Source organism: Macaca nemestrina, chromosome 9 (assembly GCF_043159975.1).
Source record: "Macaca nemestrina isolate mMacNem1 chromosome 9, mMacNem.hap1, whole genome shotgun sequence".
Classification (NCBI taxonomy): domain Eukaryota; kingdom Metazoa; phylum Chordata; class Mammalia; order Primates; family Cercopithecidae; genus Macaca; species Macaca nemestrina.
The window spans coordinates 42,947,216-42,974,643 of record NC_092133.1 but is presented as its reverse complement, the minus strand read 5'-3'; the positions used below and the strand labels follow the sequence as shown (position 1 = coordinate 42,974,643).

Sequence of the window (27,428 nt, the reverse complement as noted above, 5' to 3'; positions counted from 1 at the left end):
CTGCGGTAACTATTTATCATTTGTTGTAGGAAATTGAAAAACCAATAGCTGTTTCTGAACTCTTCACAACTTTACCGATTGTACAGGTAGGTGTTTTGTTGCTTAAGAAACATAGTATCTATTTATTCAGTTAAAAGTTACCTAATTATGTGTGTATTCTCTAACTTGAGCTGCACCTTACTCTGAGTACCAGTCTTACATTTTCCTCAAGGCTCAGCTCTTCAGGAAACATTCTTTTACTATCAGTTCAATACTGCTTTGATGATCTTCTTTCCTGAAGTCCTACAACTTTAAAATTATCTCATTATGTAGTTTAAGATACATACATCCCTTTCTGTGTCTGTATTGTAAATTCATAGAGAACAAGGACTGGGTTTTACTGATCTTCACTATCCCTTATAGCCAGTACCTTTTAATGAGTACTTTCCACTGGTAAACAGGAAAATCAATCGTTGTCTTTTGTGCTTTTTGACATCATGTTTTTTTTTAAATAGGGAAAATCAAGACCAATTAAAATTTTAACTAGATTGACAATTATTGTCTCGGATCCATCTCACTGCAATGTTTTGGTAAGTTAATTAATTTTCTTCTCTCCTTTTGGCCTTGTAAGTTGTATTGATTAATGTTGAACAATGTTGCACTTTGTCTTCCCCCTTTTACATTTTCCCTCGCCCCCCCTAAACCATCACACCTGCCTGCTCTCCTTGTCCTCAGAATTCACACAGTGTAATATGTCTGTTCTGTTTACTCATGGCACATATGTAGTGATACCACAATTAAAGAATCCCTTGGCAACTGTTATTCTGAACTCATGTGCACCAGACTTGAGGTGGGTGCTGGGGGGTATTGCCATGAATAATATGAGCACAATCCTTGAACTTAGAAAGCTTAGAGTTTACTTGGCAAGACAAGCACTGAACAAATAATAATTACAAATGTAAGGAATGTTCCAAGGTAAGGAAGTGGCAAATAAAGGATGCTCCGGGAGTATGTAACCTGAGTAAGTTGATATTCAAGCTGGGAGACGGAAGAGTCAGTAAATGTTATATAGGTGACAAGCAGGGAGCTGGTGTTCCCAGATAGGATGGATTATGCATAGGTCCTGAAGCTAAGGAAAACATGGTATTTTCTGGGAAGTGAAACCAAACAATAGGGCTAAGCCTAGCGAGCCAGTTACATGGGATGAGGTTAGAGATATAAACTTGGGTCAGGATTCCAAGAGCAGTTGGAAGCCCTTGAAGATTTTAACTAAGGGAGTGAAATTATGAGGTTTGAATTACAGATAATGGATTAGAGAGAGTTAGGGAGGGGACTTAAGAGGCATCCAGGAGGGAGAACTGAAAGGATTTGTTGGTTAATTGGATGTAGGATGATTACTCCCTAGGCCTGAGGGAGTGGCCTGAGCAGCCAGGTAGGTAATGGTACCATTTCCTGAGATGGACCATACAAACAAGCAGGTTTGGGAGCATCCTGATGAGTTACTGTGAGAGTTTCAAAAGAGTCTGTCAAAAAAGATGTGCACGGTGGCTCACGCCCATAATCCCAACATTTTGGGAGGCCTAGGTGGGCAGATCACTTGAGGTCAGGAGTTAAAGACCAGCCTGGCGAACGTGGTGAAACCCCATCTCTACTAAAAATCCAAAAATTACCAGGGCGTGGTGGTGGGCACCTACAATCCCAGCTACTCCAGAGTCTGAGGCAGGAGAATCGCTTGAGCCAGAGAGGCAGAGGTTGCAGTGAGATCACACCAGTGCACTCTAACCTGGGCAACAGAGCCAGACTTCATTTCAAAAAAAAAGATGTGGCCTTCAGAAGAGTGATCCCAATTAAAGATGGTGCTTTGGAAGTGTTCACCTGCAGTGAGTAATTGAAATCATGGGAATGGATGAGACTTCCCGGCCAACGTGCATTGTGGGAAGAAGAAGTTTAGTACAGAGTCCTAAGGAACTTCACTATTTAATGGTATAAAAGAGGATGAGCTAGAATTGGAGACTGAGAAGAGACTGCCCTAGAAGTAGAAAGACAACAAGCAAAGGGAAAACAGAAAAGGAGGAATGAAAGGTCAGCAGGGTCAGTATACCTGTGTAGTCAAGCAGAAAGGCAAAAAAAAAAAAAAAAAAAATCTGTCAGATTTATTGATATGACAGTCCTTTGCTGCCTTAGCAAAAAACATTTCAATGGATATGATAGAGATGTGAGAAAATGCAGACTCTGCTGCTGACTTTGCTTAAGAAATTTGACTCCATAGGAGAATGGGAGGCATAGGGTGGTTGGTGGATAAGAATCTGCTACATAAAGAGATTTTGTTTCTTAAATGAGAGAGGTTTGGGTATGCCTGCTATCAGGGGAGAGAGAAAGTGAGATTTCCTGAGAAGGTGAACTGTTTTATCTTTAGCTGGGATAGACATCTCCATCATAGAATAGAAGTAATTAAGGAAAGACCCCCTTTATAATAGTTACTGTTGCCAAAGAAATTGTGAAAAACCAACTTTTGGTGTCTTATACACCTGCAAGGCAGCATTCTGGTTCCTTAGGCCCAGGTAGACATAAATGGAGCTGACTTTTGATAGATGTAAAGACTTTCATTTACTCTTGTTACCATGAACATCTTGGTTCATGTTCCTTTTTGTATCCTTCACAAGTGGGAGTGGGCAGGTGAAGGAGAGCAAATCCCAGATCCTGGCTATTTCTGAGACCTGGACCCTGCCCTATCTCAGCACAGGTCTGCCTAGCAGGCCCTCTTACCTGCTCAAGCACAGCACCTGCTGCTTCTCTTATACCCTCCTAACTTTTATTATACTTTTTACAAAATAAGAGATTGCAAAATTTTAGAAGATGCCAACAAGCAGAGAAGAAATATGACACTTTATTCCCTAATTCAGAGATTATATGTTTGTGTAGAAATATATATTTTTTTTCTAGTCTTTTCATATACAGACTCACACAATTTAGGTTTGAAATGAGATTTTCTTCTTTTTTTTTTTTTTTTTTTTTTTTTTTGAGACAGGGTCTCACTTTGTTGTCCAGGCTTGAGTGCAGTGGCATGAATGTGGCTCACTGCAGCCTTAACCTATGGGACTCAAGTGACCCTTCTGCCTCAGGCCCCCCAAGTATCTAGGACATAAGTGCCTACCACCACACCCAGCTAATTTTGTAATTTTTTTGTAATGATGGGTTCTCACAATGTTTCCCAGGCTAGTCTCAAACTCCTGGGCTCAAGCAGTCCTCCCACGTCGGCCTCCCAAAGTGCTGGGTTTACAGGCATAAGCCATCATGCCTAGCCTAATTTGATTTTTACATCTCAAACACAATGTTTGGTACGTGGTTAAAGTATAACCAATGTAGGAAGGAAGGAGGAGAATGATTAGTGAGATGGATATATGTATCTAAATTCTCATGTGCTTAGGTCTTTTCTGCCAACATACACAGCAAAGCAGAAATGTCAGTAGTATATTAGAAGTGTTCCATGATTGAAATATAAGTGTGAGTCAGTCACTAGACAGAATTTCATGTGTACAGATTTTGTTATTGTATGATAACATTCTTTTTGTATTCCTAGAGAGCAACTTCTTCAAGGGCCCGGCTCTATGATGTTGTTGCAGTTTTTCCAAAGACAGAAAAGCTTTTTCATGTGAGTAACGGATAAGTAAAAGAAAGTAGTATTTATGTGTTATGTAAGAAGTCTGATGTTCTGCTTTTGTAGATGACCTGTTTTGACTCATCTGGAAACTTTTAGGATTTGTTATTTATACTTGGAGTTTCTAGAACCCCATAAGGGTATATATAACTGGCATTTGTGTTTTTTGTTTTGTTTTGTTTTATTCATCCTGCTATCATATGATGGGCTCAGTTTGAAAGAGCCCGTTTTCTTCTGTTTCTTTATCTGCTTCATTCATTCAAAACTTCTCTTAGGTAAGTGTTTCTAAAATCACTTGTTTTTGCCCTTCTTACCATTTGCTGCTCCTTGGGAGGGAAAGGAGCAAGGTTCTATTATGTAGCATAAAAGTTTCCACCTCTGTTTCAGATTCCTCCTTTGCATGCTCTGAGGTATAGCCCATATGCCAGCATGATTGTCTCAGCTTTTAGTCTTTCAGAAATTCTTCAAAATCAGCCATTTGCTAGTATAATCCCTCTTCTCATCTTGAGAGCCTTTATGAATTGAATTTCTTTTGTACTTTTAAAATTGCCATTTCATTGCCTTTGTAGAAGGGAAAGGAGCTTACCATGTATGCTTGTTTGTCACCTTGAGACAGAACACCCTGGGCATTTTAAATGATTACAGTAGGGAAAAAACATCAACTGTAATGCATTTTACTGTGTAAAATGAGGTATAGCTACTTTTAGAAAGTTTGAAAGTTGCCTTTATCTGGGTTCACAAAAGTGTCCATCTGCCAAAAGTATAAAATGAGGTATAGCTACTTTTAGAAACTTCTGAAAGTTGCCTTTTTCTAGGTTCACTAAAGTGTCCATTGCCGAAAATATAACCACCAAAGGTACTACTCTTTGATTTTTTTTTTAAAGACTAATTAAGTGCCCTATTAAGAAGAGGGGAAAGAGTAGAACAGGGAATTCAATTTGTAACTGACTGTGAATAGTCAAGATAACTGACTGTGAACAGTCAATTAAGATAACTGACTACCTTCAGACCAGCCTGGTCTTTGAGATTTTAATGTTACTTCAGTTTTTTTTTTTTTTTTAAGCAAAATTCGTTCTAAAATTGCAGAAAGATGTTTTTGCTAGATGTATCCAGTAGATGGAGCTATTAACTAAGGATGCTAATGTAAACATTAATAGTTTTCAAGACATGCTATCAATTCTTAATTATTTATATTAACAGAGGGAAACAGCACAAATTATTTATGAATGCCTACTCTTTTTTTTGTTGTTGTTGTTACTTCCTTTAAAAAATGCAACTGTAGCCCGGGCACAGTGGCTCATGCCTGTGATCCTAGCACTTTAGGAGGCCAAGGTGGGTGGATCACTTGAGGTCAGGAGTTCAAGACCAGCCTGGCCAATATGGTGAAACCCCGTCTCTACTAAAAATACAAAAATTATCCAGGCATGGTGGCACGTGCCTGTAATCCCAGTTACTTGGGAGACTGAAGAACAAGAATTGCTTGAACCCAGGAGGCAGAGGTTGCACTGAGCTGAGACTGCACCACTGCACTCCAGCCTGGGCAGAGTAAGACTCTGTCTCAAAAAAAATTTTTTTAATGCAATTATAGATATTCTCAAGAATTTTGTTTTAGTTAAAGGGGTAAGTAGAAGCAAGTGGTTTTTAGTCATAAAATACACCTGTAGAACTTTTTAAAATCAGGCACATTAGTCTTCACCACTGGAGACTCTGGTCCAATAGATTTGGGGTTGATTCTGGGTATTTGTTTTTTCATGTTCTGTAAGAAAGTATAATTCAGTGCTGAAACCACTAGTATTTAATATAAGGCAGACCATGGTCATTTCCAAATTTGTTAAACAACCAGCAGCAACTTAGTTTTGTTATTAAATAATGGCAACTCAGTTGTGATTTGGAATAAAAGTTGCTGATGTACCAAGCATTTTGTTGTCCATTTGATTTCTGGATTAATTTTGAAGATCGTGCAACTTACATTTCCATATCCCTTTACTGATGATTAGAGAAACAAAAGAAGGTACACATTTGTAAAACCTTTCAAAAGCTTTTACATATTTATTTCCTTTAACTTTTACAACAGTCCTGTAGGATAATTGGGACAGATATTTATTACTATCCCCATTTTATAGAGGAGAAAACTGAGACTCAGGCTGAGTGATTTGCTCTAAATCTCCCAGCAAGTATGTTCTAAAGATAGGACTTTGGGTTTTAGACTATATTGTAATTTCATATAATAGTTTTATTTGTTTATCTTACTGTTTTTCTCAGACTTAAAGTTTGAATTTGCTGAACACATGCTTGATGATAGTAGATGGGCCTGTCAAAAATACTTTGGAAGATGGAAGAAAGCACAAAGTATTGACTTTACACATATACTGAAAAAGTTATATGAAAATGCAGTTTTAAAAATTGGAACATCTTCCTCTTCCCTATCCAAATATTACCCATTCCTTAAGATTAAATTGAAATTAGAGTTCTCCCTGTTTTCTATAGGAAATCAATTTTAACAGACATCTCTTTTAAAGCTTTTATAAGTATATTGTGGTTTGGAATCAGGTCAAATGCCAGCAGTTTGTTTCTTAAGTTACATTCTATAAGTCATTTTATTTGTTTTGTTTGTAAGTTGATTATCTAGAATTCTAACAGCTATCTATCTTTATAGGTATGGTATTCTAAAACTAAGTTAGGTCTCCAAGATGAGTCATCAAGCATACACACACACAGACACACATTTATGTCAATAGTATAAAATCTAACCACATTAAATAGCATCATTTCCATAGGACATAACATAGCATTATATTTTCTACTCAGAGTATCTGGAAGATTTCTCACAGAAACTCCCTCCCCATAACTACTTAAGGAGATAAGGCAGAGGTTAAAGATTTTGAGGGTGTCCATTGGTTAGGGCTCCTTGGACTGTGGGACAGTTGTGGAATATGACACAGAGAGTTGCATAGAAGCTTCAGGAGCATCTGGACCAGTTATTCCCATTTAGGATTTAAAGCAGCTGAGCAGGTTGAGGAGAATTCAGGTTATTTAGTCCAGTGGTCTCTAACCTGCTTTGATTGTGCACCCTATCAGTTTAAAAATTTTTTGAGCCTGCTTCCAAATATATATATGTTTTTTATAAATTATTTGCATCTCTCATTGTACTGGTGTGCCTTACAAAAACTACATAAACACAAAACAAATCTTAAGATAGTGAATTAAAAATTTAGTAAATGGGCCAGGCATGGTGGCTCGCGCCTGTAATCCCACCACTTTGGGAGGCCGAGGCAGGCAGATCATCAGGTCGGGAGATTGAGGCCATCCTGGCTAACACGGTGAAACCCCGTCTCCACTAAAAATACAAAAAGTTAGCCAGGCATGGTGGCGGGCGCCTGTAGTCCCAGCTACTCAGGAGGCTGAGACCGGAGAATGATGTGAACCCGGGAGGCGAAGCTTGCAGTGAGCCGAGACTGCGCCACTGCACTCCAACCTGGGCGACAGAGCGAGACTCTGTCTCAAAAAAAAAAAAGCAAATGGAGGCTGGATCCAGTGCCTTGTGCCTGTAATCCCAGCACTTTGGGAGGCTGAGGCAGGATGACCACTTAGACCAGGAGTTCAAGACCAGCCTGGGCAACATAGTGAGACCCTGTCTCTATTTTTAAAAAATAAAAGTAAATGGAAATAAAAGTTTTATTTTCTTCCTGCTCCTGAAATTCATGCCTTTCCTTTGCAGAGCACTGTTGTAGAGTATCTTGAGGAACGGAGTGTCCTGGTGTTTCTTGGAGTATGGTCTGGCTCCACTGGCTTTAGAATTACCTGGGATATGTATTAAAATGCAGATCATTAGGCCATACTTAATGAATCAATGGAGGTAGGGCATGGTTGTCTCCTTCTTTATACATTCTTTAGGGAAGTTTTATACACACTAAAGTTGAGCGCCACTGTTAATGGGCATCTCTCTTTTTCCTTGGTAAGCCTGATTGTCTCTTCACAATTTATCAACCTGATATCTTTGACAGGGATTCAGGGAGGAATATGAACCCCTGCAGTCCTATTCCTTTTGTGCCATAGAGGCAAAGATGTGTATATACGTGTGCATGTTTATGGGAATACGTTTTCTTTAAATTGTCATGGGAGTCGCGGGCCAAAAAAAAAAAATGGTTTGGACAACTGATGTAAATTCATATGTAACCTACCAGTTTTCAGAGAAAACCGTGATAAGATTCTTAACCCCAAGGCTCTATTGGGCATAATGTAATCTTTTATTTTTTTTTTAATTTTTTTATTTATTTATTTTTTTTTTTTTTGAGACGGAGTCTCGCTCTGCCACCCAGGCTGGAGTGCAGTGGCCGGATCTCAGCTCACTGCAAGCTCCACCTCCCGGGTTCCCGCCATTCTCCTGCCTCAGCCTCCCCAGTAGCTGGGACTACAGGCACCTGCCACCTCGCCCGGCTAGTTTTTTGTATTTTTTTAGTAGAGACGGGGTTTCACCATGTTAGCCAGGATGGTCTCGATCTCCCGACCTCGTGATCCGCCTGTCTCGGCCTCCCAAAGTGCTGGGATTACAGGCTTGAGCCACCGCGCCCGGCCTAATGTAATCTTTTAAAATGATATAGAAAGCATTTCATTGTAGTGTGAACATTAACTCTTATTTTGTGGTTATCTAAAAGTATCAATTAGACATTTTGGTTAATAGAAAACTAAATAACAAAATAATTCAGTTTGGGGCATTCTAAGGTTGAAGTGTCAGAGGGAGCCATGTAGAGCTGTCCCTTGTAATTAAAAGTTTATGTTAGTTCATGTATTTGCACATACTTAAACCAACATAGAGCCATTGTTTAATTGGCCACTCTTATATAGGAGAAGGGAAGAAAGGAACAATATGTATGAAAAAAGTATGTATGAAGCTAAACCTAATTTAGCTTCATTCTGGGGAGAATGTTTAACAGGCTTTTAAAGAATTAATCAGCTTTTTAAACTGAAGAAATAATTTATATTCATGATGACTAATTTAAACATTACAGAGGTACTGAAAAGTACTCCTTACTTCCACCTAAAACTCCCTCCCCATTTTTTCCAGAAGCAACCACTCGTAATAGTTTTTGTGTATCTTTTTAGAAATATTATTTACCTCATCTTTTTTTCCTTTGTTCTCCCCCTTTCTCCTTTCCTCTTTCCTTCCTGCCTAACACCATGCTTCTTTTACCTTACAGTTTCTTAGAGGTTGTTCCATAATATCCACTCGTCATTCCCTTTAACGAGTTGGCATATTCTGTCATATAAAGGGATCATAATTTATTTAAGTAAAATTGAGGGATATTTAATTGTGTCTAGTGTTTCATGATTGGTATTGCAATGACTGTCATTGTACTAATGTCCCCTGAGCCTTTGTAGGGTATATAGCTACGTAATATATTTCTAGAGCCTCTACACTTATAGAGACTTCTCTATAGGAGACTTCACTTATACCTACTACATACCTATAAGTAGAATTGCTGGTGTGCGCGTTTAAAATTTTGGTAGCCATTGCTAAAATGTTTTTCAAGACCTTATACTGATTTAAAGACCTTGTGAGTGCCTGTTTATTCATTCTTATGTCAGCAAGGTAGTACTAAACTCTTTTATCTTTGCCGGTATGATAGATAAAAAATGGTGAACAGAACTGAATTTGTTTCAGCTATCATTCAGAGCTTTCCTTCATCCACTCTTATTAAATTTTCAATGACTTTTATGAGTTGGACAGCTGTGGCAGTTGGGATGGGGCAGATTCTTTATGAGCCAATTATTTCTACCAAAACAATATTGCTTCCCAGGCTTACTAAGTTACTATGACTGTTTTAAAGCTAGCCAGCCTCTGATCTCTACTTGCTTCCTAAAGCCCTGGGGTTGGCGTAGGAGTGACTGAAGTGGGGATTCTGAAGAAAAAGGGCAAGATACGGTATTCCTGTCATTGCTGAAGGTTGACACCAATCCTACAGGTCATTATTGCTCCCTCTTCTCTGCTCTTCCTTACTCTGCCCTTTCCCCTGGTACGTGCCACTGATGTTGTTTTGTCAGCATAGCCATCCTGGAAGTTTGAATTTGTCTGTCAAGCCTGTACACACTAGCATTGTCAGTAAGCTTTATTTTTAATGTAATGTATAACAGCCAAATATTTTATCACTATAAATCAAATAATGGCAGAATCAGAGCCAGGTATATTTCTTCCAGCAGTGTCTTCTGGCTTGCCCTCTACGCTAGTAACCTTTTCCCAGCTTTATTTTTCTTCCCTGATTTTCCATTTATCCTGATTTTCTTATCTGTTTATTTTATCTTGTATGTGGTTTTTATAAGCAGTTTCCTTTTTTTTTTTTTTTTTTTTGAGACGGAGTCTCGCTCTGCCGCCCGGGCTGGAGTGCAGTGGCCGGATCTCAGCTCACTGCAAGCTCCGCCTCCCGGGTTTTCGCCATTCTCCTGCCTCAGCCTCCTGAGTAGCTGGGACTACAGGCGCCCGCCACCTCGCCCGGCTATTTTTTTATATTTTTTAGTAGAGACGGGGTTTCACTGTGTTAGCCAGGATGGTCTCGATCTCCTGACCTCGTGATCCGCCCGTCTCGGCCTCCCAAAGTTTCCTCTTTGAGAAGGAAATGCAGAGTATTACTCAACAAATCATAGCAAAAATTAAAACAACGGAAAGGGAAATTAAAAGTTGAGAAAATGCATTCATTATCATTTGACTTGTAATAGCTCTGCTTTAACTATTTATGTAGATTCCTTCTATTAGTTTTTGAACAAATGTCATGAGGTGCTGTGTTCATACTTCTTTAGCTGCTCATTAGACTTGATAGGAGCCGCAGCTCTGGGACAATTCTTGGCACAGAGTTGTTCAATAAATAGTTTGTGGGATAAATGGACCATGCATACATTCCATTTGGCTTATTTTTTCCTTGGATTTAGAATAGTCAGTTTCTTCTTTCTGGAACAGTCTGAAGTAATCTTCCACAAACTGAGCCTCACTCCACAAACCATCCTTATGTAGCAGACCATATGAGTTAGAGAGTCTCTAGGCTCCATCTTTTGAGAAAGTCTATGGACATAATCCGCTTTTGCTGGATTACAGTTAAACCATTTAAACCCAACCTAAAAGAGTAGCAAAACAGTTGACTTTGTAAAAGGTCAGATGTATTTCAACACAGAACCATCAAAACACCTATGGAGTGAACCATACTTATATTTCATTATATCGGGTTTGACCCTATCTCCCGTTCTTACTTGTGCCAATTTTCCTTTTGGCCTTACCTATTTTTTTTCTTCTTTATAGATTGCTTGTACACATTTAGATGTGGATTTAGTCTGCATAACTGTAACAGAGAAACTACCATTTTACTTCAAAAGACCTCCTATTAATGTGGTAAGTGTTATACTTTCCATTCTGTATTTGAATCTTAGAAACTTACATAGCAAATTGGAAGCAGAAGAAACCAGTATTCTTAGAAGGAAAAACAAAGGCTAGGGAATAGGAGGCGGTTTTAGAAAAGAGAATTTTAGTTTTGAAAGCTGAACAAAGGGAGAACGAAAGTTTAAAATTTAAAATATCCAGTTAATTATTAAGATGTTTTTAAAAGGCTGTAGAACCCAAAATTTATGAAGGATATTTCTTGAGAGGATAGCTAATAATCATGGGTACTTATAACTTGAACATTGATTATTAAGGGAACAGAGCAGTCAAAAAAGAAGGGGAAGGGAAAAAGTAAAAAGCAGAGGATCCTTGAGGCACCAGCAAGCTAAAGAGAGTGAAGAGGGAACAGAGCATGGCATCACATAGACGTGGTCTATGCAAAATTAAAATGTGTGTTGAAGCATGCTTATTCACAAAGAGCCTAGAGTTATATTAACCTAATAGGATGGCCATGTGTTCAGAGAACTTTTTTGTTTCTCCCTCTGCTATAGAATTTTTCTCATTCCCCTTCTACATAGTTTTCTCTTGTTTTCCCATACCCTTCATCTTCCATCTGCCATGCCTTCTTCTAAGTCTTAATTTCCTCCCATTTCCATCATAAGCTACTATTATTTCACACCAGTAACTATTTTAGTAGCATAAGGTCAGCACAGCTGTTAACTATTTGCTTTGCCAATCAGATCCTAGGAAGAGTTGAGATGCTATTTTAGAATAGTGGCTTCCAAAACCCTACTTAGTCTCCTGTTCTCAAAAACTGGTATCCAGGGAGAAAAAAAGAGTTTAGCAAATACAGTCCAAATTACGTATCCAATCCTTTCAGAGTCAGAAGATTAATTTTTGTAAGAAGTTTTTCAAAGCAGGATAATTCCCCTGCTCTTTTGCCTCTGTAGAATCGTAACTTTCTGAATTTTAATTCTCTTTGGTGCTAAGGCATTGGCTTGAGAATCGGGGGAGACAATAGGAGGAGAAAATGGAAAATTGGTATGGGAAAATTCAATGTGGCAAAAATAATAATTTATTATAATAAATTATATATATAAATTATATATAAATAATAATAAATTATTATTATTATTATTATTATTAGATACAGGGTCTTACTCTGTTGCCCAGGCTAGAGTGCAGTGGCATGATCATAGCTCACTGCAGCCTCAACCTCCTGGGGTCAAGTGATCCTCCTACCTCAGCCTCCTGAGTAATTGGGACTACAGGTGCATGCCACCACACCTGGCTAACTTTTTTATGTTTTGTAAAGTTGGGGTCTCACCGTGTTTCCCAGGCTGGTCTTGAACTCCTGGGCTCAAGCGATCCTCCCACCTCAGCCTCCCAAAGTGCTGAGCTTACAGGCATGAGCCACCACGCCTTACCCACCCAATGTGGAAAAATTTAAGTTAGCTTATGTTCTACCCCTAAAAATATGCTACTCAAACTGAAAATATGTAATCATATATTTCAAGGGACAAACATGAAAGCTCTTGTTGGGTAAACTTTTTTTTGATACAGGGTCTTGCTCTGTCACCCAGGCTAGAGTACAGTGACACAATCTTGGCTCACTGCAACCTCCGCCTCCCGGGTTCAAGCAATTCTCCTGCCCCAGCCTCCCAAGTAGCTGGGATTACAGGTGCATGCCACCATGTCCGGCTAATTTTTGTATTTTTTTTTTTTTTTAGTAAAGATGGGGTTTCACCATGTTGGCCAGGCTGGTCTCAAATTCCTAACCTTATGATCTGCCCGCCTCAGCCTCCCCAAATGCTGGTATTACAGGCATGAGCCACCATGCCTGGCCTAGGGTAAATATTGACAGTACTAGTGAACATAACAATATAGGCTAAGCTCAAATCATTGGTTCCTTGTGTTGTTGCCAGTACTTATAAATAAGTAAACAGTGAAAAACCCCTGAATCACCACATTTTCGACTTGGAAATCTATGTTGTGCAGCAGCTCATTTGTCAAATGTGGGGAAATGAAAAACTGCAAGAAGTCATTCAGCTCTTTAGTCACACAGGATTAGGAAAGTTGTGATTGGTTGTCTGTCAGGATCTCTGATGTGCCCCAGGTACCTATGATAAAAGTCACAAATTAATACAGTACTCAAGGTTATGACAATCTTGTTGGCCTCACATATTGTTTCTCTCCAGAGGTAGCAATCTCTGTCTTTAGAAGTTTGCCTAACCTTTTTACAAGCCTCAAACTGCCAATACAGTTTCTATGGAAGTAGCACCCCCAGAGTTGGGCAATATAGCCACTCAGCAAATTGCTAGTGAACTTACAACTTTTTCACCTTTGTCTTCGCCTTAATGAACTAGGAAGGTCATTTTCTAGACGGCTTTGCCTGAATAAGCCCACATACGATACTGTGACCTTGGTTGGGAGGAGCTAGCATGTGATGCTAAGCCAAGTCCATGGATTGGACAGCAGTGCACAGCACATAATTCCTCATGTCTCACGACAATGGTAAGATTCCCAGTGGCTACTTCGGTGAGAGCTTTTAATTGGGGTTCTTAGGAACTTGTATGATTGTTTAAACCAGAGTGTGAGCTTCTAGAGAGCACTAGCTGTGTCAGGGTCCTTTTTTAAGTACTCCACTGTCTTGCCCATAATGAGTCCTCCTTACAGTTTGTTGAGTGAATAAGTACATGTTGAGCTTAGCATCTCAGGGTACAGCATAGGGGATGTGACCAAATTCTCGTTGTTGGTCGCTAGCTGGATGTCCGCATTCAGCAGGAAGTATATACAGTGAGAGAAATGGGGCAGCAGGGCAACATGAGGAGGACAGTGGCATTCAAGACAATGACACCAGGACACCCCACCCCCGATTCCATTGGGAAATTCAGGAAAGCTACTTTTGTTTGATGGGCATTTTTGGCTTAATTCCTACATTTTTCAATTTAAGAATTCTGAAAAGTAAAAAATTTTGTCAAGTTAGAGGGATACGCAGTTTAACACAGTGTCTGCTTTTAAAAAAATCTGGTGTGAACATTTTACATATGTTGTTTAATAAAAACTAGATGATGGAGTGGAAAGAAAGGCTGCACAAGATTATTTTTAGTCTTCATCTAGTAGAGGAGTAGGCTGCACTGTGAATTGGTCAAGAAGCAGAAGCGTCCCTGTTAATTTATTCACCTATTTTTTATTAAAGAGAGAAAGTTGGAAACATACAGGGTCCAGCTTGTTGGATAATAGTTGTGGTATAGGTATGTGTGTATTATTTATAACATAATATCCAATCTGGCTGTGGAGCTATTTGTCTACACAAAGGGTGGAAATGTATACATTGTGAGAGCACAGAACATGTAGTAAGTAGGTATGGATAATAGTTCAGTCTTCAGTCTTGGTCCTTGTGTGTTCCCTTGGCTTTGAGGATAAACCTGTTTTTGGCCTTGAGAAGTTCATAGATTGGCTTTAAAAGGATCACTTTATAAGGATTACTTTTTTTGTTTTTTTTTTTTTTTTTTGGAGACGGAGTCTTGCTCTGTCACCCAGGATGGAGTGCAGTAGTGTGATCTCGGCTCACTACAGCCTCCGCCTCCTCAGTTCAAATGATTCTCCTGTCTCAGCCTCCCAAGTATCTGGGATTACAGACGTCTGCCACCATACCTGACTAATTTTTTTGTATTTTTAGTAAAGATGGGGTTTCATCATATTGGCCAGGCTGGTTCTGAACTTCTGACCTCAAGTGATCCACCTGCCTTGGCCAGGGTTACTTTAAATTAAGCACAGATCTTAATTTTGTTACAATTTGGGCCCTTTTCTTTGGTTGTGGTGAAAAGCAGTATTAAGAAAGGTAAGTCGTTCATATTTTACCAATAGGCCAGACGCCATGTGAGGATCTTCAGCTTGGAAGGTTGGGATTGTGAAGGAGGGCCCAGGAGCTCTAGAGCATACCAGACACTCCATTTGTGTACTTTGCAGCTCATCTCCCCTTTGTCATCTTCACTGCATACTTAGGGCACCATGATTTCAATTATGCAATTTCCTCTAAAATCTCCCACAAACCTCTTCTGGAGTCTAAGTAACTTGTCATTGCAACTCTATCATGTGATAGATGTGTTTCTAAAAAATTGGATTCCACTCCTCTTCTTGGATAATCACATGACTTCAGATTATTTAGCATTTTATGACGAGCAGTTTGATACCTGCTGTGGCCCAGCAGCTTTGGGATGGGGTAGATATTAATTATCTCCGTATGCAGGTAATACAGTCTTTCTCAGGTAGTTCATGGTTCACACAGTTAAATGACTCTCTCAAGGGGTTGACTAGGGTTTTGTACTCAAGCTTTGATTCCAAATCTGTCATTTCCTACTGGGAAATGCTATTTAAAGTTACTTTACAGCAGTACTCTTTGTTAAGCAGAGTCATTTCATATTTTAAAACATGAGCTTTATGAATTCAGGTTGTGAGAAGAAGGATGTTCTTAAAGCCGCATGTATCTCTTTACTTTCCCTTTGATTTTTTTACAATGTTATTTCCATTTCAATGTTATTGTCATTTAACAGTGACTTCAAGCTTATTGAGTTATTTTAAGGGATCTTATATGTTTTACACTCTGATGTTTTCCCCTCAGCCCTTCCTTTAACCCTAATCCATTTCTGTCTTTGTGGTCCAATTACTCCCCACTGAGAGATGTTTAGTAAGTAGTATCTAAAGCAGTGAGGTAGTTCCATGAATCCTGCTATAAATACTTGATTTGGATGTGAGTGTTCTGTAAACTTTGTTTTATCACACATGAATCTAATGTGTTAAGTACTGTGTCCATTCAGTGCCAGTATTAAAAATTTTTGTGGCAAAAACAACAACAGCAGCAAACAACTCCAGAAACAAAGTTAAAAGACAGATGACAAACTGACGGAAAATTTTCACTCGTGTCATAGACAAAAAGCTTACTTCCTTAACACAGAAAGACCAAAGAGTGCTTAGAAATTAATAAGTTAAAAAAAAAGATGAACAATACAAAAAAATGGATTAAGAATATGAAAAAGGCATTTCACATTAAAGGAAATGCAAACAGGCCTTAGACATATGAAAAGATGATTAAATTTATCATAGTAAGAGATTTCACATTAAAATCACCTGTGTGATTAGAGATACACTCTGTTGTAAGGCTGCAGGAAAGCAGTCATTCTCATACTTTGCTTGTAACAGTGTAAATTGGAACAATCCCTACGTGGAGGACGTGTAATTTGGCAACAACTCTTCAAATTACAAATACATTTACTGATTTAAACAACAGTTTTAAACTGTATGATCTCACAGTTCTGAAGCCTGGAAGTCTGAAATCAAGGTGTCAGCATGGACTTGTTCCCTCTGAAATCTGTGGGACCGCCTTCTTTGCCTCTTTTTAGCTTTTGGTGATTTTCTGGCAATCTTTGGTAATCCTGGGCTTGCAGCTACATAACTCCAATCTCTGCCTTTGTCTTCAGTGTGTTCTCCCTGTTTGTCTCTGTGTCTTCACATGGCCATCATCTTACAAGAACACCAGTCATATTGGGTTAGGGGCCTACCCTATTCCATTCTGACTTCATCTTAACTCATTACATCTACAGTGACCCTATTTCCAAATATAAGATTACATTCTGAGGTACTGAGGTTTAGGGCTTCAACATATCTTTTGTGGATGAGGACATGATTCAACCCATTATGACTAGCAATCCCACTTTAGTGTTATTCTACAGATACACTGAAACCACCCAAAGGCTATCAGTAGAGATTTGGTTATTGATATACCTCTACAATATAATACTGTGCAACTGTAAAACAGAGAAAGTTATGAGCTGACTTGGAAAAGCTTTCATGTCAGGACAAGAATGTAGCAGACTACCTTTTGTATAAGAAAGAAAAATAGTATCCATATTTGCTTATAGTTGTATGAAGAAACTCTGGAAGAAGACACAAGAAATTAATAAAAGTGATTATTGGAGTAAGGGATAGGGCAGATAGGATTGGAGATGCAAGTAGTACTTTTTATTGTTTTCTTATGTTGCTTTGTGAGTCATGTGGACAGATTACCTATCTTAAACACTGAAAGGGTGTCATTCATTTGAATGAATAAAGAACTAATTTTTATGACATTAACAGGGAATCAGTATATTGTCCCAGTAATCAGCTCCTTATTTTCTTCTGTCTTTCTCTAAGGCTTTGCTTAATACTTGGAATTTTAGTGCCAGTGTGTCTTGATTCAACTGTCACACACCTGTCCTTAGTAGCATCTTTATAACCATTATTTCTCATTAGTAAAAAAATCTGATCACCCACCCATGCCAGAACCTTTGGTCAGACATGAGAACAAAAGCTAATCAGGCAGGCACTGTTAAGAAGAGGCTGTTATGAACAATCATTTGATGAGCTTTAGTCAATTTGCATTAAAATGATCTTACAGCAAGATCCCAGGTAATGAGTCTGTATTTTATCCATCTAAAAATTTAAAATGAGATATTGTGAAAGAAATATTCACAACCTTCAATAGCGCATTATTTTTAATTTTTCTTTTTCAAGAATTCCTATAGCAGTTTTAAAGTAAACTTGATTCATGTACCAAGATGAAAATCAGAACTTTTTTCTTAAAAAATAATTGTGCTGATAATATCCTTTTTTTCTCCCCTTCCCCCTACAAAAGTTGTTTTTATTTTGATTTGGTCCCCACAAGGGTCTAGAAATTTAGATTCAGTCAATTAGGAATATTTTGAGATCTAGCCATCCAACTCTATGTATCATTCATCTCTTTCATTTGTTTCCCCTATTCATCATCCTATTGCCTTGTATTATAGTTCCACAACTAGAAGGATAAGGAAAAGAAATACAGGTCAGCCTCTTCAGCTAATTAATAGTTTTGGTAAAATATATAGCCAAGGAGATGGCTGATAATATGGCTAAAAGGGATGTTTCTGTTTATCTGTGGCTTTTGGTTAGCCAGGTGCATCGAGGTTCCTTTGATGATGGATCGTCTATAATGAACAACGTTATTACAGGACATCTTCTCCATAAGCTACTATTTATTCACTCAAAATATAAATACACACTTTTTATGTAAAAGGCAGTCTAGCTCTCAAGAAGTGTACAAGCTTGGCAGAGAAAATGAGATACACGTTCAACTATGACAGAAATATTATCTTAACAAATGTCATTCCTAGAAATAATCAACACAGGTAAAGAATTAGAGATGGGGAAAAGTCAAAAAATGAGAGAGGGGAAGGTTGCAGTGTGGAAAATAGCATTTAAATTCTAACCAAACTAGAATCAGACAGACAGGAAAATCTAAAATAAAATCTGGGAGCCTTGAAGCCAGAGGAAGAATTAAGGAAATCTGTGTTCAGGAAGGAAAAGTAGAAGGGGCCTTGAAGTGCAAGTGAATTAAATCAAGAGAGACTGCCAGTTCTAGAAAAAGGCAAGTTTCTCCATTCCCTGTAAATGCTCAGGAGTAAACCCTAGGAGTCACAGCTGGGCCAGTCTCAACTCGTACTCTGGGCAATCGAAACTCATTTGCCAAGCAGAGACTTGGATCATACTGCCTAGAACATGCCTACCATTCTTTATTCATTGGAAAGAGTACTGCCACCCAAGTGACTTTTGCAATTGGATAAGAAAGAAAAATAGTATCTATTCATATTTGCTTATAGTTGTATGAAGAAACTCTGGAAGAAGACACAAGAAATTAATAAAAGTGATTATTGGAGGAGGGGATAGGGCAGATAGGATCAGAGATGCAAACAGTACTTTTTATTGTTTTCTTATGTTGCTTTGTGAGTCATGTGGACAAATTACTATCTTAAACACTGAAAGGGTGAGAATCTGATTATCCTCTCTATGCTGAAAATCCTTCAGATGTTTTCTTCATTAGGAATAATCCTCGTCATCAGCTCTAAAGGCCTGCACAGTTGGCCTTTCCCGTCCTCTTTAGCCTGTCTTCCTCATTATTTTTCTCCAGCATTTGACCTTCCCTACATACTGCCATGCTGCAACCTTGGAGACTTTGCCAATGCAAAAGTCTGACCTCCCTATGAAAATGCACCTTCCTCTGCTAATTAACTACTTAATTTCTTCCTTACCCCCATCCAATCTTCTCCTTGATAGCACTTAACACGGTTGAAGTTTTATATTTTTGTGTGGTTATTGATCGTCTGTCTCCCCCACTAAAATGTGAACTTTTAGAAGGGAGGAACCATCTCAGCTTTTGCACGTAGTGGGCTTAAAACATATCTTCTGTGAATGGATGAAGACATTTAGGTGCTCATTATGAAAGCTGAATAGTATGGTGGTTAATTTCAATCTCATTTCCACTCATCTACTTACCTGTGGATCCCTGTGTAGTAAGAGTACATTAAATAAAGAAGTTTCTTTTTCTCATGAAAAAAGCCAGGCTTGTATGGTGAGCTGGGCAAAATCTTCACGGGCACTTCCTTCTTTTTTGTTGTGCAGCTATAAGCCCAGTGAAAAACCAGGGCCTTTATTACTAAAGAAAAAGGAGAGGACAGATATCTGGGCAATTAGCAGTCTTTGCAGTAATGCTTTATAAAGATATTATAGTAAGGATTAAATGTTACATATAAGACTCTCTTAGCATATAGTCAGCACTCAATTAACTATGGCTGTTATTCTCTCTTCAACATATAGGTAATAAATTACTTACCTGAAAGACCTACCCACCCTTGGTTCTTTGGGCTTTTTTCAGCTCTTCATTTCTTTGTCTCTTTGTGCATTCGTAGGTCAGATTACTTGGTTTACTATGTTTGCATACAGTTTACTCTAAATGTAGGGAGTACATTTCTGTTTTCCTTTTGATAGTGCATAGAGTAATAGCCCCTGTCTCACCCCATTGGGACTTTGTTCTTCTTAGCCTCTTCGTAATTCCTGTTTATGTAAAGTCAGCTTCCCCACAGCCAAGATAAACTCTTTTGATCAAGTAGAGCCACAGATTTATTTTCTTCTCCTTGTGGGTGGTGCCATTTGAGTGTTAATCTGTCTTTCATAAAGCTGTACCTTGACATGTAAGGGGTGAGTGGTAGGGAGTGAGGAAGGAGGTGAAGAGAGAATCTGTGAAAATGAAGTAGGCCAGTGCATGTTTATCTCTGACAGTTTTCTTTATTTCCTGTGAAGGCAATTGACCGAGGCCTGGCTTTTGAACTTGTCTATAGCCCTGCTATCAAAGACTCCACAATGAGAAGGTATACAATTTCCAATGCTCTCAATTTGATGCAAATCTGCAAAGGAAAGGTATGGTTCTATAATTAATTTTAGGATGTTTTTCGCATCTGGCAGTTTATTATTAGTGGTACACTGGAATTGTCAAACTGACTCCTTTTCCTTAATGCAGAATGTTCTCAAAGCATAGGAACAAATTCTCCCATTTCAGTGAGCTCTGCTAGTTTTAAAGGAAAGAAAAATACCAAGGGAAGAATAATATAAGGGAGAAAAAGATGTGTTGGAAGCCATATCTTTTGATAAAAATTTGCAGTTTACATACTGTGAAAGAAAAGTCTAGAATAACAATTGTCCTCACTGAGTTGAATTAAGATTATGTGACCTTTTCATCTTGTTTTTTAAACTTAATTCATCTGTACTAAGATCTGTTAGGAAAACATATTTTGTTTTTTATTACAGATTGCCTTTAGTTTGAAATGAAATCTTTCATTTTTTTCACCTTAATCATTTACCTTATCTTTAAAAGAAGATGGTATTTGAGCCTTAAATATTAAAATGTGATTACTGGCTATTTATATTATGAAACTCTCCTTTTTTTTTTTGCATTTATCTAAGATTAATATTAATCACTTTCTATTTTGTAGAATGTAATTATATCTAGTGCTGCAGAAAGGGTAAGTCTAGCATGAAGTACTTTATTTTCATCTTTCAGGTTATAAAACTTTGCAGTTTCTAGGAGATAAATTAAAATAGTAAATGAATATTTGTTGCATTTTTTTCTATTTTAACTGCATTTGCTCATTGTAATTGCTAAACAGTAAAATTTATCCCCATTTTCTTTAGGCTTCAACTTTTGTTTATATAATTAGTTTTTCTTTTATACTTTTACAGAATGCTTTTCAAGCTTCTCTTATATTTTCAAAAACTATAAAACCCATCAATATTATAAGGACTTAAATTTATGTAATTTTTTATTTTTGGATACTTAAATATTCTATTAATTTGCTATAAGTTATTGAAATGTTATAAATAATTTTCTCATATCTACTCTTTGTTCATTTTATTTCAGCCTTTAGAAATAAGAGGGCCATATGACGTGGCAAACCTGTATCCTTTTCTGAGTAAAAGTGGTTGACATTGTCTTCAGGAAATTTTGAATTCAAAGCTGTATTATAGTTGAACGTGGTATTTTTCTCAACATTTTACTGTAAGTTTACCAATTAATAACTTCAAAAATAAATTGTATAACCTTATAGAGATCTTTACGTTTGTTTTTTAATTAATCCTGAGATAGAAAAGAGGAAACGGGGGACTTCATATGATAAAAGCTTAGAGTTAAGTGAGTCTTTTCTCAGATGCATGTTCCAGTTGGACTAAGAACTGCTGTCGAATTAATTAACCTCTCAACACGACCAGGTTAGCTGGCACTTTCTGTTATGTTTGTGTTAGTCTCGTGTCCTTGGCTGACTCCGGGTTGAAATCTTTAATGCTCCCCCAAGAGGCTTGCTGTTTGGGCTCTCTGAAAGTGATGCCAAGGCTGCGGTATCCACCAACTGCCGAGCAGCACTTCTCCACGGAGGTAAGCAAGTTCTTCCAGTACAAACTGAATGGTCATGTTAGAAGCAAGTCATTTTTACAGCCATACCTATTTTTATTGCCCTATCCTCCTGAGTTCCTTTGGGGTCATCTTTTCTCAACCTGTTCTAACCATAGCCATCAGTGTTTTCTCACCCTCACTTCAGGCTTTACTTTCTAAAGTTTGTAGAATGAGTATAGTTTTCATTACAGAAAGAGTATTGAATAGTTCCTCCAGCTATACATGTGTGCTCCTGCCCACATTTTGATAGACTTCTAATCTCCCTTCTTCTCCCTCACCAGAGGGCCATGCTTTCCCTGTTGAAAATCTGTTTTAGAGAACTGATATATTAAAAATATACATTAAACTATTTATTAGGAAAACAAAAACAGCAAATACATTTTAAAAATCCAACTAACAAAACATAGACTGTAACTTTTACATTTATTATAACTCAGAATGTTTCTTTTCCCATGTTTGCTTACCATGGTCAAGTTGTGTCCAGACTGTACTGTTTTTGTTGTTGTTGTTGTTGTTGTTGTTGTTTTCTGTTTTTAAATAGAGACAGGGTCTCACTATGTTAGCCAGGCTGATCTTGAACTCCTGGGCTCAAGCAATCCTCCTGCCTCAGCCTCCCAAAGTGTAGGATTACAGATATGAGCTACCATGCCTGGCCAGACTGTACATTTTTTACTTACGTTTTGTATACGTACCTTTTCACTGACTGAATTTCCTATTCATCAGATGTTAAAAATTGAAAGTATGCTGAAACTTTGGAAAATGAAAATGAAATTTTATTAAAACAACTTAAGCTTTTGATCAGTGTTTTGTCTTCATTATCTTTATAATCCTTAGGACTAGTTGTAGTGGTTAAGAAGCAATTTCATTGATATCACCCAAATGAATTTTAAACTTTAAAGTAGATCGCTACATATAGACTAAGTTATTTGTCATATGAATAGCTAGGTTATTGAGGGCTTGTGTGTTGGGCTTTATTGATCTGATTTCCACTTGAGAGAACTGCTTACTGTATTGGCTTGCCATAAATTAGATGATTTTTGCTTTTAGTTTCAACATTTTTAGTTTGAGATTTTTGTGTTATGTAGCCTAAAACTCATCACATAAGCTTTAGGAGTGATCAAATTAATTGAGATTTTTTATGATGATTTTCTTGAAATTAGGGAACAGTTGGTTCACACTTTCGTAGTTCTGTCATTATTTTGATCTATTTTAAATAAACAATCATCAAGATTTTGAGTAACAGGGTTCCAAAATGGACTAAACAAGAAACAGTAACTAAAATACAAATACATATATAATTTTATATATAGGAAAATAGGAAGTCCTGCATTTGACTTTAAGAACTCAACTGTTCAGCATACAATATATAATATGTAATGTATTTTTTTTTTAGAATTTCTTTTTGTGGGTACATAATATGTGTATATATTTATGGGGTACTGAGATATTTTGATATAGGCATGCAATGCATAATAATCACATCATGGAAAATGGGGTGTCCATCCCCTCAAACATTTGTCTTGTGTTATAAAAATCCAATTATGCTTTTTTAATTATTTTTAAATATACAATTAAGTTACATTGACAATGGTCACCCTATTGTGCTGTCATATACTAGGTCTTGTTCATTCTATTTTTTTTGTACACATTAACCATCTTCACCTCCCCCTTAGCCCCCCACTACCCTTCCCAGCCTCTGGCAACCATCCTTCTACTTTCTGTCTCCAGGAGTTCAGTTGCTTTGTTTTTTAGATTCCACGAACGAGTGAGAACATGTGATGTTTGTCTTTCTGTGTCTAAAATCAGGCTTTTATAGGAGCTAAACTTAAAGAAGACTTGTGAACTTCAGGTGGCATTACCATTCACCCCAGTGTACCCAGGACAGTTCTAGTTTATGCCTGCTGTTTCTGTGACCTTATTAGCACTTCTGTTCCCTGAAGAGTGTCCTAAATAGATGATAAAATATGGTTACCCTGGTTTTCGTTGCCATTGGGATCAGTATGAGACGGTAGTGCGATGTGTTCTTAAGATTGCTAATTTAGCTTAGGTAATATTAGAAATAAAGGATTCTGAGGCAAGGAAATGCAAAGCCTCATTATTATACTCTTACTTATGAAATCTCAGCCAGCATCTGTATCATTCTGAGTGCCACATTTAAGAAGGACAGCAGTGCACTGAAACACTATTGGAAAATGTCTACTCGGTCCTTAAAGGGTCTGGAAACCTCATGATGAGAGGAATCATGACAGTGGTGCAGGCATGGATACCTGGCAAGCAGAAGACTTTGGACACATAGTAGTTGGCTTTCAACTTGGAAGGCTTGCCACAGGAAATCAGAATTAGGTTCCTTGGGGGTCCAGAAATCCAGAAACTAATGAATAGCAATTCTGAGGAGGTTGCATGGAAAGGATAGAGGAAAGAGGCCCAAGGTCAGAGTCTTTGGCCTGTGATTGACAAAGTTCATGCTGTCAGTCAGCCCCTGGACCAAAATGAACCTGTTGGGGACACCTGCCTTAGCCCCTTGTGAACAAAATTATTCACTTGTAAATAATCCTTTAGCTTTTCCTTGGCAAGATGATTAAAGGAAATACTATATGTGAAAACATTTTGTAAACTAAAGCATACCCAAATGTAACTTCTCGCTGTTACAGAAATGCATTTATTTTTAAAAGACACTAAAGAAATTAATGCATTTTGTTTAAAAGTGCTGATTTTCACAATGTTTTATTTCAGGTGATTTTTAGACTAGACTATATGGGTAGAGAATCAGTGATATAAATTAATAGCTATTAAGTGTGACGTTTTTCATTTGGTGAAATGGAAATAATTGACAGTTTTTATTTTGAGGTTCTCATTATATTGACATTTTAATGACCTTGAGAGCAGTTTTATCCCTTTTATAAACAAAAGTGTTTTAAAATAATTGGCAAAGCAGATTTACTAAGTTAATCTTGATAAATGGGAAAATAATGCTTAACACTTTATAGTTGACTTTATTTTTATTACTTGAAATAAGAAATAATTCATAGCTAAATTTCTGGTCAAGTTGTTTTGATTCTGCCACCTTTGTAGCTAATGGGTATCTCTCTCCTTCTCCATAATCCCTTTCCCTTTCTAAGAACAGAGTTGGAGTCTATTTTCATGACACTATGGCCTTTCATAAGCTACCCTTCTGGCCTCGTTTTCTCCTAATTTTTTCATATTCCTCCTTCACATCAGCCATATATTGTCCTCTAAACTGTCTTACCTAGGTTCTTCTTACCTTTCTCTCCATGGCTTTGTAAAGGAATACTTCTCTTTTTCTTATTCCATTTACCCTATTCAGAGTAGTGTCACCTTTATATAATACCTCATTGCTTTATCCAGCAGTTAATTCTTGTGGATGCCTCCACTCCTATTATATTTGCTCTTATTGTGCTTCTCACATGCATGTATTATGGGGAAAAGCACCGACTGTTAGGCATCTTAATACCCTCTGTATATGGACACAGTGCCTAGCCTATTAGTAGGTTTCTAGGAGAAATTGGTTAAATTTAAGTTGAACTCTGCTGCCAACCTAATCTAAGCATTTAATAATTTCTATTAATTCTTTGTTCATTGTCACCAGTTAAAGAGATCAATAAATTTATGAGTTTGATTTTATTCATTAACTCAACTAGTATTTATTGAATACATTTTGCATAGCCAAGCCATTGTTGAGTGTTGGCAGTATAATACAATTGATTCTTCAGAGGTACCTTGATGTTCTAATGAGAGAGATAGGGTACATGCTGTAAAATGAAGTACACATGTGCTCCACTTGGGAGCTGTACACTCGATTGCTGTGTTTGCTCTCTTGATTTGTCTGTCTCTCATATATAAAGTATCTGCTACACCAATGTCTATGACGGGGTTCTGGCTACATAAGATGCCATGGACAGACCACTGGAGATAACACTGTCCTGCAGTTTTACCCATGAGGTAATCTTCAGGAATGAATTAGATGTTAATAATATACTGATATTTGTGTATGTTGGGAAAAAAGATAATGACAGTAAATGGCACTAGCACCCGTAGCAGTTCATTATGGCTTATCATTTACTAGTGCTGTAAGCCAAAGTAATATGTTAAACCACCTTATTTTAAATTATGTCTTAACTTCAAGCACAATGGTTTCCCTGTTTGTTTTATAGAAACTAGAAAGACTGCTTTTGGAATTATTTCTACAGTGAAGAAACCTCGCCCATCAGAAGGGGATGAAGATTGTCTTCCAGCTTCTAAGAAAGCCAAGTGTGAGAGCTGAAAAGAATGCCCCAGTCTCTGTCAGCACTCCCTCTTCCCTTTTATAGTTCATCAGCCACAACAGAAATAAAACCTTTGTGTGATTTACTGTTTTCATTTGGAGCTAGAAATCAATAGCCTATAAAAACAGTTTTACTTCCAATCCATTAAAACAACAAATGAAACCTAGTGAAGCATTTTTTTAATAGGCTGCCAGCTTAATGAATTTAGATGTACTTTAAGAGAGAAAGACTATTTCTCCTTTGTGTAAGTGATAAATAACAGCAGATATACTTGAATAGGATGTTTCAGGTATTTTTGTTTTGTTTTGTTTTTGAGATAGGGTCTTGCTTTGTTGCTCAGGCTGGAGTACAGTGGCATAATCACAGCTCACTGCAACCTCAATCCTGGGCTCAAGCAATCCTCCCACTTCAGCCTCTCAAGCAGCTGGAACTACAGGTGTGCACTACCAGGCCTGGCTATTTTTGTTGTTTTTTTTTCCCTTGTAGAGACATGGTCTCACTATGTTGCCGAGGCTGGTCTCAAACTTCCAGGATCAAGCCATTCTCCTGCTTTGGCCTCCTCAAGTGCTGGGATTACATGAGCCACCACATGCAGCCAGATGTTTGAATATTTTAAGAGCTTCTTTCGAAAGTTTCTTGTTCATACTCAAATAGTAGTTATTTTGAAGGTATTCAAACTTACATTGAAGAAGTGACTTAGTTGATCTTGTTTTAAGCTTCTTCCATGTATTCATCAAATCAGCATTTTTTTCTAAAAGAATTGCTATAGAATTTGTGGAACGAGAGAGGATACACATGTGAAATTACACCTGGCCTCTTCCTTCACTGCTTTATACCTATGGGAGGTCTTTGAAATAGGATTCCTTACTTTTACTTAGAAACCCCTAAAAACCTAATATTGATTTTCCTAATAGCTGTATTAAAAATAGCAAAGCATCGGACTCAGCCAATTTTGGAAATAATTTATTTTTATAATGGGATCATATTAAGTAGAAGTAGCTTTTTACGCAAATATGTACATTTATGCAATATTAATGTAAGGGCTCTAAAACACGATGGAGTGGAGCCAGAGGTATAACTAAATAAGAATTTTTTTTTTAAAAAAAGAGGAAACTGTTCTATGGGTTGGATAAAATACAATTTTAAAAAGAGAAAGCTTTATAACCTCACCAATGAATATAAATGTTTAAATAAAATATTGATTTAAAAAAACCATTAAAACAAAGTACATCATGACCAGGTGAAATTTATTCTTTTTTTTTTTTTTATTTTTGGGACAGGGTCTCATTCTGTTGCCCAAGCTGGATTGCAGTGGCACAATCTCAGCTCACTGCAGCCTTTGCCTCTTGGGCT

At 37.5% G+C, this 27,428-nt stretch overlaps 1 protein-coding gene across 2 annotated transcripts in view; it reads left to right on the top strand.

Moving 5' to 3' along the window:
- The window catches only part of LOC105480476 (ribonuclease P/MRP subunit p30), a 29,759-nt gene extending 3,603 nt beyond the window's left edge, over positions 1 to 26,156 (top strand). Inside the window, exons 3-11 of one of the 2 annotated variants that reach the window (XM_011739413.2) lie at positions 30 to 86; positions 495 to 569; positions 3,560 to 3,631; positions 10,923 to 11,012; positions 20,151 to 20,267; positions 20,840 to 20,869; positions 21,265 to 21,302; positions 21,695 to 21,774; positions 25,965 to 26,156. In XM_011739413.2, the coding sequence (XP_011737715.2) occupies positions 30 to 86; positions 495 to 569; positions 3,560 to 3,631; positions 10,923 to 11,012; positions 20,151 to 20,267; positions 20,840 to 20,869; positions 21,265 to 21,302; positions 21,695 to 21,774; positions 25,965 to 26,074 (669 nt within the window). In that variant the 3' untranslated portion in view covers positions 26,075 to 26,156. The remainder of the gene's footprint in view (positions 1 to 29; positions 87 to 494; positions 570 to 3,559; positions 3,632 to 10,922; positions 11,013 to 20,150; positions 20,268 to 20,839; positions 20,870 to 21,264; positions 21,303 to 21,694; positions 21,775 to 25,964) is intronic. The other variant, XM_071069512.1, reaches the window with a different exon arrangement.
- Positions 26,157 to 27,428: the final 1,272 nt, after the last annotated feature.